Source organism: Thunnus thynnus, chromosome 13 (genome assembly GCF_963924715.1).
Source record: "Thunnus thynnus chromosome 13, fThuThy2.1, whole genome shotgun sequence".
Taxonomy (NCBI): Eukaryota; Metazoa; Chordata; class Actinopteri; order Scombriformes; family Scombridae; genus Thunnus; species Thunnus thynnus.
Window position 1 is genome coordinate 27886819 of NC_089529.1, and position 15584 is coordinate 27902402.

General features: G+C 39.2%; 1 protein-coding gene across 1 annotated transcript in view; it reads right to left on the reverse strand.

The window, feature by feature from the left end:
* The window catches only part of LOC137196303 (polypeptide N-acetylgalactosaminyltransferase 10-like), a 30861-nt gene extending 15701 nt beyond the window's left edge, over positions 1 to 15160 (reverse strand). Inside the window, exon 1 of the mRNA XM_067609172.1 lies at positions 14900 to 15160. Within this exon, the coding sequence (XP_067465273.1) occupies positions 14900 to 15058 (159 nt within the window). The 5' untranslated portion in view covers positions 15059 to 15160. The remainder of the gene's footprint in view (positions 1 to 14899) is intronic.
* Positions 15161 to 15584: the final 424 nt, after the last annotated feature.

Here is a 15584-nt window from a genome sequence, read left to right on the forward strand (position 1 = left end):
ATGCAATTAATTATGCAATGTCCAATTCAACAAATGAAACACCACTTTTTTCTGCAAACGAGCTCCAATAAACCCACTGCACATTGAATGCAGCTTTAAACATCAATTACATTAAAATAAATTCCCTTCAATAACAGAATCACTGCCTCACCAAAGCCAAGCAGCATCTGACCTCCATTCAACCCAGGCTGGGATGAAGATTGCAAAGGTATTAATCACAACATAACATCTAGAAGTTAATTCCAAACATACTGAAATCCTGAAATCAGGGAGTCAATCTATTGTTCAAAAGATACAAGAAAACCTTTCAGCAAACCTAACCAACATTTATCTTCGTCTCACAGCTCCTCACCTGCTGCTACCTCACTAAACAAAACCCCCAGGGTTACCTGACCCTTTTTCATTCACTCCAACACTTGAAAAAGAGATAATTCAACTGGCAAGGCGGGGGAGAAGGTTTTCAATAAGGGAGTGAATCTACACTGCTTTGGGGTGTATTGTGTATTATCAACCACATCACCAATACCCACCTCATAAAAGCTGGTGTAAGTGGCTTTCACATTGTACTTAAAAAACAGTAAACACAGCCTTCTTTATTCTACTCTGTGTTGCTCTTTTTGCATCCCTGCTGTGTGCTCTGCTGCTACCTTTCTAATGGCCAGCATCATGGGGACGAGGCTTCATGCTGCCACAAACAAATGTCTGCTCAGGGCCCTTTTCTGCTCCAACAATACTCTTGGTTCAGCATAAACAAGCTAATAGGGCATCATATGAGCTACACCACAAGCCATGCAGCCCATGTTTTATCTCCATCAGCTGTTCAACCATTAATTACAAAACATTGTGTCTGATAAGTGACAGGCTGGAATGGAAATTCTTATTTTTATTGAGCAAAACATTCAGTGTACAGCAGAGTGAGAGAGTAAGAGAGGGAGAGAGGGGGGGGGTAGCGGCCAATTTCACCTGCATGAGTGATCACTAATTAACTTTCATGTAGTCTTTTAATGGTCTATTCATCTATTCATCTAATGTTTGCTCTGTCCCTAGGTGAGGATAAACAATATGAATGAGTTCCACTTTGAAGTTTCAGTACGGATTTGTGTGTGTGTGTGTGTGTGTGTGTGTGTGTGTGTGTGTGTGTATGTGTGTGTGTGTGTGCACATTAGAAAGAAAGTGACAGAATGCCAAAACCCAATAAAAACTTGATTCTTTAAGCACCATGGACACAGACAGAAAAAACATAACCAGGCACGGCAGGTCTGTCAAAAAGGGTTTTTGTTTTCCAAGACCAAAAATCCAAAAGTCCAAGAAATGGATAATACAGTGTATCTATTTGCTGTAACATGCGTAGCAAACATTAGCATGACTTGCTAACTTGCTTCCTACATTCTACCTACAGTAGTAACCCACATTATGCCTTCAGACAAGGGGCATATCATGACCTAACCAAATTGTTATGTGAGGATACAGGTTATGTTACAAAAAGCCCAGTCACAGGGCTAACATTGGTGACTCTGTCCTGCTTGGATTTGCAGATGTCCACACACCAGCAGCCATAGCAAAAACCTGTTACCTGAGATAATGTTTTTTGTTTTTTTTCCCCAAACACACTGGTTAGTTCTCACCCTGAAAGCCTTTTCTCTTATATCAGTGAAACATATTTTTTGAAAAACAAACAATAAAGCAAAAATCTAACCTCTGCTGCTGTCCAAGTATGTTTTTCTATAGCAAATTCCTAAAAAGGGTTATGTTAGAATGAAATAATATTTTAATTGTACTATCATACTGGGACTGACTTCCTACCCTGAAATAACAGAACAACAATGCTTCTTACTATGTCTTTTACATGGATCATCAACCGCTGAGGTTACAGCTTTAGCCTCAGTCTTTTAGCATACGATGTACACAACCATCAAGGACATATCTCCTTTTAAACTTGAAACATTAAAGCTACCCAGAGAAAGCTTTTTCAACAAACTAGCTTTATTAGATTTCTAGAGCTGATCAAATCAGCCACTGACAGTTACCATTTCAGCTGACAAAATTGACATCAACTACAATTCAGAACCCTGCTTTTGTTGTGTATTTCTGAGTAAAATCAGTAACCCATTACTTCAAAGATTACTAATTGTTTTAGTGGTAATTCTGACAGTTTATCAATGTAAACTCCATATGTGTCATTCTACAACAGAAAGCTTGACAGGCATAGCAACAGTAACTGTAAGAAAGTTGGACCCTTCTCGAATGGTTAGTTGCACTACAGGGACATGGAAGATTCACATTGTACCTCTTGATTCTATTTTACCCTTTATTGTTCTACATTACTTTATATTCTTGACATATCTGCTAACCATTTTGTGCAATCTCCCTGGTTTCTGAAAATGTCTTACACGTCGCACCTGACCAAACTTGAAAAGGTCCTCAGCAGTGCCAAAGCAATGAAAACCACACCACAATGACTGGAAATGCCACGCTAACCTCTGAGGCGTCACCTTTTCAGCAAAGAGTTACCTCATCATGCTTTGTGGCAGTGGCTTCATTCTTCAGCGGCTGTATTATGACACAAGGGAGAAACATTTCTCCTGAGAAATAAATGACAGAAAAATCAGAACAAAATGCCAGTGACCTCTGAGGTCTAACTTGTACCTCCAAAACTTTCCATCAGAGCACAACAGGAAACTTTAAAGAGATCAAGTTAAACACAAGAGGCTGGAATGCTGATCTTTTATCACTCATGGTGGTTGTGGTTGCATCCCAGCCTCCAAATGCTTTGTGTCTTCTCAGTTTGAAAGCACCATGTAGGTCTTTTCTAAATAAATCCCATCCCCTATTTGTATTGCTCTTTGTTTGTTATTTGCCTATCTCTATGTATTCAAGTATGCTGTATTACTGCATTGAGGAGCCCCAAGAGTAGAACCTAAGTGCCGTGTCAACAATTTACAATAAATATTTAAACTAATGATTAGAGTTTTTTTTTTTTTTTTTTTTTTTTGGCAGAAAGCATTCATATATTACACTGTGCAAAATTTGTATTCTCATTTGTGAAACAGCAGCACAGTATTCACTGGTGTTGACAGTATAAGCTACTGCTGTCCCTGCCTCCAGAGATTTGACTAGAAAATGTGAGTGTTGCTTTCATCTGAGCTGCTTGACTTTACACACAGTTTTCTTGTATGGGTCAGGTGTGACAATAATAATGCCTGAGTTACATTTAATCCTCAGGATGAATGCATGCTAAATGTAGGCATCCACTGTGGATTTCTTATGAATATATAGAATATATTTTTTTTATCTACACTTGTGAGATGGAAAAGTTGGTGTATTGGTCCAACATTTTGGTCAGAGTGAAACATCTTGGCAATTTTTGGATGGATTTCCATTGAATTTTCTACAGCCATTCATTGTCTCCAGAAATAAATCCAAAAGACTTTGTTGATCCCTTGAAGTTTCATCTCGTGCCACCAACAGATTAAATATCCATTTGTCTGAGCCTCTAGTTCATGACAAATTGCAGATATTTTAATTTTGGAAATTTGTTTTTAGGGCGATTGTACATAACATGCTTCACAATCTGAACAGAGGAATACCATGACATGGATTCAGTTTAAATTTTGGTGTCACCCAGACCATCCCACCAGCACCAACCACACTCCCATCCATCATTTCTATTTGCTCAAAGTCCTGGGTGGGACAGAAAAAACACACCGAATGGACATTGAATAGCCAAATTACAGTTTAAATAACATTTTGCCATTTCAGAGATACTGTATTTTTTTTTCTCAGCAGTTACACAGATATATGTAAGCTGAATGTCTTCCAATATATTATGTATCATAGAATAATCTTTGATGTGATACAGTATTGGTATCATGTAATGTATTTAGATAGTATCATATCCTTGTTTATCCTGTGATTACCAGCGTTACAAATTTATTAGTTTTTTAGTTCAAGATCCTTTCTGTTGTACTACTATAAGGAAATGTGCAATATTCCGAGGACATTTGTGCTCCTTGGAGGATAAACACTTTGGAATCAGGGAACAGCATGTTTTCTCCTCTGGTGCCACCAAGGGAAAACTTAAAATTTCTTGTCGCACTAGAGGTAAGGATCTAATATTAGCAAAGTTGTCTCTTGTTTATCAGTTAATTGTGTTTAGCTCTGCCATCAATTTTACATCATGGTTCAGCAACTTCAAGTTGTTGCTCATTGCAAGATAAGATAAGATATACTTAACTGTCTCCTTACGGAAATTTTTCTTAGGCTTAGTGTTGCTGCATCACAAAATTTATCTCCCAAATATACTCACATAGATACCTTACATCATTCATACAAAAACAAACAAACAGAAAAAAAGAACACAATGAGACCAATGACATCAATAAAAATCACTACAGCTTATAAAACCAGGAAAATATTATTGCACCAGTATTGCACATTTCAGCAATTTATTGCACATTTCAGCAATTTATTGCACGTTCAGCGATTAGTCGAGTGACTACTGAGAAAATTAACTGGCAACTATTTTGATAATTAAATAGTCACTTCAGTCATTTTCAAAGCGGTTGCAGCTTCTCCTTTGTGAGAATTTGCTGCTTTTTTATATCATTGTAAACAGAATATTTTTGGGTTTTGGACTGTTGGTTGGAGAAAACATTTGAAGATGTCAGACTGTGGAAAAAATGTGATGTGAATTTTTTATGGATGAAACAATTAATTGATGATGAAAATAATCATTAGTTGCAACCCTATACACTGATGCAAATTTGAATGAAGTTGTGACACGGTGGAACGACAATTACTAGATAAAAACAAGTTAGACAGTGGGAAATTTGAACATTACTGAGCTTTATGGTATCTTCCGATAGCAGCTGAATGGCTCAAAATCAATACCATCAAATGGTGTTGCTGTTTTGCGAGGCGTCATTTCTTTCTCGTTTCTAGCACCAACTTGTGAGCTGGTGGTGCTTTGTTCATTTTTAGCTGCTTTCAAATCTGTTGTTCTGAACAGATAGACAGAAAACTTCTATTGGACTGCCTTTGTTTGGTACGGAGGAAAAGCTTGTATTACCAGCAGAACAGTAATTCTGATAAGAACAGAATGGCCCATTCATTCTCTGAGGAGGATGAATCAGACCACCTTGGGTCAATACCTATCTTTTCTGTTTCCTTTCCTCCTGCTGAGAGCCGACAGTAGCTCTGAATGAGAAGAGGAAGCTTTCTGTTCTGTTTATTCCCCATTCCTCTTCTGTCAGATCACAGACAGATCCACCTTGACCCCCAGAGGTACAATTACCTGTCTTTCCTGTTCCACCTCACCCCTCTGCACCTCCTCCTCCAGCTTGAGCCACTTCACAGACTAGTAAATCTGCACTGGACACTCACAACTCACAACCCTTCCCTCTTCTAAGAACAACCAGCTTCTGTGAGAGTAACTGACCTATTCCTACTTCAGTTCAGTGGGGCAGAGAGATATGAAAGTCCTGACTATCTATTCACAGGTTACAACACTGGCTAAAAATGCTTTGCTGTTGTGTAGTAAATAAAATTAAAAATAACATAAGGTGTATCTGTTTTCACTTACCACTCAGAGTACTTTCGATGAAGCACTGAAACAGCACGTAGAAACATTCTTTTGGGTTGAGTAGTCCTGTTGCGATTCACATGCAAATCTCTTTAAGCTCCCATTCACTATCTTGTCTGAGCCAGACTTGAGCTTAAAGCAGAGGACCTCAAGGCAGAGAACCCTGCAGCGAGGCACTCCAAACCCCCCTCAAAGAGGAACTCAGTGAGACCACAGCACAGTCCATCTCCCAGAAGAAGTCATTATCGAGAGTCTCACTGAGAAAGAGAGAGCAGGCAAGAGGACGAGAGAGAGGCCAGCACTCTCCGCCTCCTGTGGTTTATCCTTAGATATTGATGGATTGTGATACAAACACTGGCCTTACAAAGTGTTTGAACCACCTGCTGTTTCCATGAAATGACCAGATAACATGAATCCAGATGAAGGGTTTCGCTCCTTTTTTTGATATCAGCTATTAAATCAAACTAAAGATGAAGGATGAAGTTAGGGACATGAGAGCACTGTGTTGAGGACTGGATTTTGCAAATGGATGTGTTTACATGCAATTATGTTCTGGTTTTTTTTTGGGGGGGGGGTTGTTGTTGTTTTTTAACTTTTTCTTATATGCACAGAGAGTAATGGAAAGCAGCTTTTTTTTTTGAAGTGCAGCACTTCCAGAGAAAGGTTTAACTTTCCAGAAAATGTCAAGTCACATCTCAGCCTGTCAATCATGACAAGGGAGAAGCTTGGTTTAATTTCTTTTACAAAAATGAATATAAAAATAAAATAAAACATCTCACTTCAACATCAAGACCATTTTTCTATTCAAACACTACTTGATATCAACAGAAGTGAACTAACTGTGAAACAGCCAGGTAGAAGAGAAGGTGAGGGACAAAGAAAGAAAGTTCTGTTTGGTTGTTCTTCGGGTTGAACTAATGGATGGATAAATAGTCGACTTATGTTGTTTGTACAATTTGTACGTTTGCATTGGCTGATACAAAATGTTTAGCAAAAGTTGAAAATAAAGATGAAAAGCCACAAAACTGCAGGGATAATTATTTATAAGAGACTATTTTATGTGTCAGTGGTTTAATATTGGTCTAATAAGATAATTCAGCGAGGGGCCCATTGTGATTTAACCTGTTAATGATAGTTTAGTTTCTTTTTTTCCTTTAAATGTTAATCCAAACTTCAACAAAAGGGTCATCCAACCACTAAACCACAGGATAAAAACCTGCTGTCACTCTCAAATAACTTGACATTGTCTTACAATACAGAGGTGAACACTCTCAAGTTATTCATGTTAGTTGATGGTGTTAAAGGTTTTACTTACTTCAGTCGTGTCTGTAAGCACAACAGAAAAATGGGCCAATATTTTCAATAATGATCAACTGGACACACTGTGCACATGCGTTTGGTTTTGAGGCTGTTTTTTCTTGGTTTGGCCCAGACCGATTAGTTCCAAACTTTTCATGCTACAACATCCAATGATATTTTAGACAATAGTGTTCTTCCAACTTTGTGTCAACAGTTTGGGAAAGACCATTTCCCGTTTCAACATGACAATGCTCCCATGCACAAAGCCATGTCCATAAAGAAATGGTTTTCTCAGTTTTGGGTGGAAGAACTTGAGTGGCCTGCACAGAGCCCCGGTCTCAACCCCATACTGAACTGGATGAACTGGGACACTAAGTGCAAACCTTATCACCCATCATCAGCATACAACCTCATTAATGCTATTGTGGCTGATTGAGAGCCAATCCCTGCAGCCAGGTTTCAAACTCTTGTTGAGAGCCTTCCCAGAAGAGCAAAGACTGTTACAACAGCAGATTAATGCCCATTGTTTTGGAATCACACGTTCAAAAATCACATATGGGTGTAATTTTAGGGTGTCAACATACTTTTTTCTATTTCCAGACTCTCTCTCTTGCTCTGCCACACTCTACTCTACTCTTTTCAGCTTCCAGACTGTGTAGCTGATCAGGTCTGCATGCACATACACACATGGTAAGCAAACAAACCTGACAAGAAAGTATAGAGGGCAAATACATAGTGCACAAACATAGAGAGAGGACTTCACTAACACTAAGGAGGGCAAACTTTGCATATCTATACACGCACACACACACCTCCAGCTTTAAGCAGTCCTGCTATCTTTTGCAAACAGCAGAGTCTCCCAAACAGCTTAAAGGTTATTGTTGGTGGATACAGCTTGGAAACATGCAGATACCTGAATTTTGCTCATATTACTGCTACTGAAAACTTTGATATATATTCATACACTACTGCTAACTGCTTGTTTTGTTTTTAAAAGCCTGTTAAGTACATACAATGAGGACTTATAATAAGGACCTGACTGCTTTGAAGATTCCTTTCTTGCCATAATTAATAACCATAAAACTCAATGATTAAACTCAGTGCTTCATGTGTTGCACTCCTGCTACTGCTGTCATGCACAGATCCCACTAAAGAGTTCAAATTTATTGAACAATATGCGACTCTATTTTAGACTATGAAGGATACTGCAGCTGCTGATTCTGACAATCCTGTCCACATCCTTTATTTGCTTTCCTGTCTGCTTCTTGTCATGATGAAGTTTTCATTAGGACTACTTTCCTCCAGAGAAATAGTCCCTATATGAAAACTGCTTATGGTGAGGTCAGTGTGGATTATACTTTGCTGTTGATTTTCCCACTATTTTGAAGATGACAAACAAGATTCACTATTTCCCTTTCCCTGACGCCCATCAATGCTCGCCTGGATGACATCTCTGAGTGGATGCCAAGGCACCATATAAAGCACCAATGCTCTTCTCTGTTCACTACACTGGCTCCCTGTTGCTGCTCGCATCCAGTAAAACTGTAGTGTTGGCCCACAGGGCAGTGGAGGGAACTGCTCTTCCCTTGCTCCAAGCGATGGTCAAACCCTATACTCCTCTGCCTCTGGACATTTAGCTGTCCAATCACTCAGACAACCCTGTGGTTGCTCATCTTGGTGAAGGCTCCACAGTGGTGGAATGAACTGCCCACTGAAGTCAGGATAGCAGAGTCATTGCCCATCTTCCGCCGCAGGCTAAAAAACACTATTTCAGATTACATCTCAAGCTTGCTAGCACTTACTTATGTCTCACTTCTTGAAAGAAAGGTAAAACAACTAGTACTGTAGCACTGAACAATTTTGGGTGATGTCTAACTCTCTCCTACATCGTTTGAATACATTTATTGTTAGTCACTTTGGATGGAAGTGCCACGTGAGTGTAATGTAACAACAGACATTTGAGAGATATATATCTCAAAACTTCAGCACATACAACCAAAAATATCTGCATAACCAGGGGTAGTAAGTGGTGTAAGGGGTAAGTGACAAAATACATCTTTTGTTGTTGTTGTTTGTTGAGAATTTTGGAACCCAACACTTAAAATCTTAAAGAGAGAAAAAGTTTTAAGGACGCTTGCACAAGATTTTGTAAATAAAGTAACAGACAACAGCACATTTCTAGCTACAAGCATAGTGTGATAGACCGGCTAGGAGGTTCAGTGGTAATTTACAGCTGTGTTGGCACTGCTGGAATCACAGCCTCTGCTGGCTCCAGTCCAAACCCATCTGAGCTGTTCAAATAAGCTCCTTATTATCATGTCTGAGGGAGAGGAAGGCAAGGGAATAACAACACAGAAATACTGTATGGTGGCCATTAAGTGCTGAGCCAGGGTGCTGCCAGCTCAAAGAGAAGCTTCTTGTCCCATCCCAGCTAGAGGTGAAGCTGACAGACAGGCGCAGCTATCAGCCCCTGACTGCTCGGCAAAACCAGCTCCAAAGCTTCAGTAATACACTAAACTTTTAGATGAAGCTGAGAAATAGGGACCATTTTTACCTCCATGTTAGAAAAATTGACATTTTTACCTCCATGTGTATTAAAAGGAACTATGCTACAGCACTCTCACTGAATACTGGACCAATTTCAAAAATTATTGTCCCCGTTAGTCACTTAGACGCAAAAAGATGGGAAAATAAGGTCCAAGTTGAAAAATACCAAAGTTAACCTTTAAGTGAAGTGCCAGTGATATTGAGATGAGGCTAATAAATAAACTTTATGATGAAAGAAAACACACAAACCTGGCAACTCTGCATAGATTGTTCCATTAATACTATGTGAAGTTAAAATGGTAAGATTGTTTGATATTGGTACAACCTGCCCAGCACAAAACAGACAGAGATGATTATCAGCTAGCAGCTAAAGAGCCAGATATATCCCTCCCTGGTGGAGAGCAAAATAGAGCTAAAAAAAGAGTGAAAATTTGACTTATATCCCTCAGGTGGACAACATCATGACTCTACATGAATGCTAGTGTTATTCTGTGTCTGCTTGATGTGTAAATAAACCATTGAAATACATTTCTAATACATTTGTCATATCAACTTTATAAGGTGATAATGTTTCAGAGTTGTGTTTACAACTTGTTCCACTGCCACCAGTGGCCAAACTGTATCTCTCTGTCACAGCTGTGGTTTTAGAACTACAAATGAAACTCTCAGTCACATGACCGGTAGCAGCAGTGGCAGCCCTGCAGTCCTCTCTCTCCCTCTGTGTGAATGAAAGTCTCTGTCAGCAGAATTCAGACTACAGATGAGTGACTTGTCTCTCCTTGTAGCCTCTGAGCTTGGCTCCGTTCAACATGAGGCTACAAAAGGACAGATGTGACTTACATCATCATCTCACTGGCTCACATAATCCTCCTCCCAGCATCCTTACATACTGTACACCTCCTGATCTAAAGCGGACTTATCCTGCTTTGTGGGGCCCAAGTCGTGCTGTGTTTTGCTGAGGCGGGGGGACAGGTTGCTCCTTCCTTCTACTGCAAGAATCAATGCTCAGTATGGTTACGAGGAGCAGATCAACTGAGTTAACGCAAAGAGTTTTCACCCTGCTGCTGGGAGGCATTTAGCCACACTGGTGGTCTACACTGTATGGTACTCTGGTATTTTCAAATAACTTTTCACACTTTGGAAAAACATGTAAAAGTCCAACATTTATAATCTAATATTAAATTGGGAATTCAAAATAATATATGAAAACACTTGGTTTTGACATCACTAACCATTCAGAATTACCCTTTAAAGGGTCAATCTATCAGAGAGATAAATGGAAATTTTTCCACTCACCCCTAGTGGTATCTAGCCATGCACATGGTGTAGATTTAGTTTTATTGCCTCATTTATTGCCTTGTCTTTTTTTTTTTTTTTTTTTTTTTTTTTCCCTGAAATACAGAATCTGTGTCTGGAATTTGTTCTGCCATCCCAATTTAATGAACCTGGATTCAGTTTTATTTTTGGTGCTCAAATCATTGATAAACTGCATTTGAAAAACTCAAGAACAGCTTTTTTTTCTTGCATCAACAGTATCTTCAGCATTACTAAAGAAATAGTCCCTATAAAAACCATTGACAGCTTTATGCAGGTAGGTTGCCCTTTAGCAAGGCATTTACTGTACATAAAACACATTTTCCTCCAGCTAAAATCCTGCAGGATAAACTGTTTGTGAAAAAGTGAAATTAAATACATGTAAATAAGGATGCTGCTGAAGAAAAGCCTCCTTGGCCTCCTCCTCGAGTAAACAAATCTTTAAAAAAACAATATGAATGAATGTTGCTCATTTATATTCCATTTTATCTAATACATCAGTGGAAGAGTAGATTGTATATGAATGAGGCTGCAGCTCATTCTGTTTGTATTTAATCCTCTGCGATTTTATTCTGACGGTTTAAGCACTGTGTCGTCTTCAAGTGAACCACAACACAGACAGAACCAACAAGGGTAAGAAAATATCCACTACAAATGTCTCTAACAAGACTTATGTGGGAAAAGGCTCAATGGGATTAGGGTATTGATTTTTATCTACTTCAGTGAAGCCATAACAGCCCACTGGGAGCACTCAAACACAGATCACAGACACACATATTGTTCCTTTCTCCTCGTTTGTCCTGTGTTCCATTCATCTTTCGCTATTAAAAGTTTACAAGAAAGAAACAATAGAAGAGATATATGCTTTGAGCAGGAGTCCTGCAGTGTAAAACAGGTTCTGTGTTATATTAGATGTTAAAATGAGAAATGTTGGTGCTGCAATAACCTGGCAGTCAGTCCAGGGTGTTTCCCTGCTTTTCACCCAGTGTATGCTGGGATAGGGTTCAGTACTCACATGACACTGAAACAATGCCATTAACATCATGTGGAACTAACTACCACTACAACTTAACGACCAGTTTTCTACTTCATGTCAATATATCCAGCTTTGCAACTCAGCACAAATTAATACGGAACTGCCTGAAAATGCAAACAATCCTAGATGCCTAACATCAGCCAAAACACGCTGTTCAGGGTAATTAAATGCTAAATCAATAGATATAATTCTGTCCTGACCACAACCTCAGCCAACCTGCAATCATACATCTTATGATATAAAAACTTGCAGGTCATAAATATAAATCTTTTCCATTACTGTCTTCCATCCCACATGACGTGAATAAGTAAGTAAGCAACAATGGTGGGATGAAAAGATGAGTGGGTAAATTAAGAAATTTGGTGTTGATTTCACATTTTGAAATGTAAATGTTTTATTTCATCCCTTGAAACATAACAGAAAATGCATGCATCAAAAATATCAAATTAAATTGTCACTCTAAATTAAGTTAAGGGATGATTCATTTTTGCCACTTGGGTCTTGCTCTTACAGTTCCAGCCATCAAACTTATCAGGTTTTATACCTCAAAGTCTGCAGAGAGAGGAGTTTGGGTGGTTGAATGGGTCAACAAAACCACAGACTTTGACACAGGAGAATGCGGCTCACTCAGAATATTTAGCATGAAACACTGCTGGTTTTGCCAAATGAGCACTGAATAAATCCAGCTCAGTAATAAAGATATACTGTAATTATGTAACATAATTAGCCTTTATATTTTTGAACTCATGAGGGATATTAAAGGCAATCTGTGCAAAGCGTTCTCTCAAGAAGTTGATGAAATTTGTGCCACATCACAAAGCATCTAAGAGCTATTTTCCAACTGCAATGGATTTCAGTGTTTACAAAATTTGACATTATGCTATAAAGGGGCTGTTAGTGATAACCGTCTGAGGATCCTCATATTGGAAAATGGAATAAAAAGCCAAAACAAATCCAAAGTATTTCTGATTTTGACAGTGACAGCAGGGGATGTCCTCCACAAACCCTCTTCAAAAATCTTATCTGCGTTTTTCTTTTAAAGGAGAACTTAACATGTCAATAGATTAATCTAACTGTATACACATTCAGTTGGAAATTCCAACTCTGCTCAGATATTCTGGTTTTTCCAAGTATGGATTTCAGGAGTTGTTGCAGTAAAATTGAGCCATGAGTCCTTATGCAGTGATGCAAATTCAAATACAAAAAGTCCTCCGGGCCAGTCATCCACTCTTGCATTCAGTAAATTAGCCAGACAGTAAGTTAGTCAGTCTGTAGACCATATAATAAATTATAATCACTGCACTCATCTTGTCTCATCTGTTCTGCTGAAACAGTGGGAAGGAAAGTGAGGAATCTGTGCAGGCGTCAATAAGAAGAAATTCATGGAGGGAAATCTTCATTGCAGCTCATGTCTGAACATGCTGCTGTTTGTCACATTTACGTTGATCAGCAACTAAATGGAGTAATATCACATACTGGCACTAAATCATGTTAATTTACCCACTTATAATAGCTGGCATTTTATTTTAGGCTATTGATTCTGCATTTAATCCCTCAAACAAACTGAAACGGCACACCTCTGTATGATTTTGAGGTAATTTTGAGTGGAAACTGTTGTTTCATGCTTTGATTGTGAATCTGATTTGGAGCTCAGGGTGGCTTTCTTCTCACACATACAGTAGAAACGTGAATATATACAAGTAGAAACGTGACAACAGCTTGGTATGATGTCAATGATCCTGTAGTTGTGACCAGCTGAGACTAATAATTATCATCAGTGGTTTCATCAAAGCATTTTATTACTGTAGGGAGATGCTGGACACATCGAATGGGCTGCAAATACCAGAGACAAAGACAAAAAGTACATCAGCAGTGATTTGTAGATGAGCTATGGGTAATAAGATGTAAAACGCTTTTGTATAATAATTTGTCATTTCTCATTGATTGAAGGATCAGTGATAAACAGAAAATATATCAATTGCAAAAATAATAGAAAACATTATCTGGTATGAAAAACATGATAATTGCATCTTTCCATATATTAAGATTTGCTGCTTTACTCTATTATACTTATTGTTATTCTTATTCTAATAACAGTTTGAAGGCATCAATTTAGGTTCTGGCAACCTTTGGCGAGTGTATCCTTCATTATTCTTGACATTCCAAACACTAAAACGATCTGAAAATCTTTCTTGACATTTCATCTCCTACACGATCAATTAATCCTTACATTACCCAATAACGCAACCCCCCCCCCCCCCCCCCCCCCCAAAAAAAAAAAAACAGTGGCAGCTTTAGTTGTTCCCCATGGCAACTGCTACAAAGCAGACAATGAAGGACTGTAACATCACTAAGAGCACACATGAAACGGTTTATGGTTGGTTTTATAAAATAAAAATCAGACATGATTTTGCTAAATACAGTACACGCAACGGCAGCAGTTCACCAAGTTTGTAACAGAGATGAATAATAGCAACAGGCAAACAAAACTAACAGTACAAATTACTTTAGAGCAGCGGAACAATGATCTGAACGCCTAACCGCCTGCAATTTCATGCCTCTATAGCCGTCTTCAGGGGCTTCTGGAAATCTCACAATTACTAATTCAATTGTTCAGTTCTTTGCAGTCTTGCACCCTGCACAAACTAGACTTTCATGTTTTATCTCTACAGTTATACAAAACCGAGAAACCTCGTTTGCCGTCAGTTGGGTATCTAACAGCCTGGGCGCTCTCCATGGTGCTGAACCTGGGCTGCGCTAAAAGTACCAAGTCGCTCTCCATGGTCCTGACTCTCTACCCCAAACATACTGTACATTCGGTGGGTGGAACATTCTGCCTTATTAGACATTCTCAACATGCCTGAAAACATTTATGTTGGGACTATTTTCACACGTATGAGGTCGCCTATGAGCGTGCTCTTTGTTTCAGATAATCGAGTCCTGAGCAGAGCCTAAAGCAACTCCACCTCAGGAGTCGCTTGAATTGAGAAGAAAACGAGGAGAACACTGTGAAAAATATGCTGCACCTGCATGTTCTCAATCCTCCCTGAAGGTCCCGGGACTCCACTTTGAGAAGAATTATATGAGAGGACCACCAGTAGTAGTAACCGAGCTTCCCTTACCTGTATCGGGCGGATGCCGCCCGGACCGTCCACTGTGTCGGGCGAGTTGTCGAACACTCGGTCCCTGTACAAAGACCACAGCCCGACGTTGGGGAGGAGAAGAAGAGCCACTATGAGCAACCCGGCGAACTGCAGGAGCCTCTTCTCTTTCCGCCTCATCTCTCCGGGAGAAAACGTGTGAAGCAGCAGCGGCGGTGGAAACTAGCGAGTCCCGAATCCCCGCTCTACCAAGTGGAGACAACTTTCACTCTGACTGGCGGGACGGACTGCTTTCAAGCTACTTGGAATATACTAACATACGCGACGTCCGGTCGTGACTTTCAAAATAAGATACCTTAGACTTACAAGTCGTTTTGACTGTTCTCAACTGCATGCGCTTATGGGACAATTCAAAGTCGAAAGTCACGAAAGACTGTTTGTGTTAGATGATGCGCCTGAAGAATGGCAAAACATTCCGTTCTACTGAAGTGCAGATGAAAATTAAAGTCAGTGTCACAAAACACAAGAGTAAAGTCAAATAGATCTCAGTAATTGAGTTTTTATTGTCTGTACGCAAAGCTAATGATCCAGACTTATTTCACAGTCAACATTATTCAGAATCAAGACAGGAATTCATTGTCTGGCTTAATAAAGTGTGTGTGGGAGGGGGAGGGGGTTAAAAGGTATAAAGGTATAAAGAATCCTA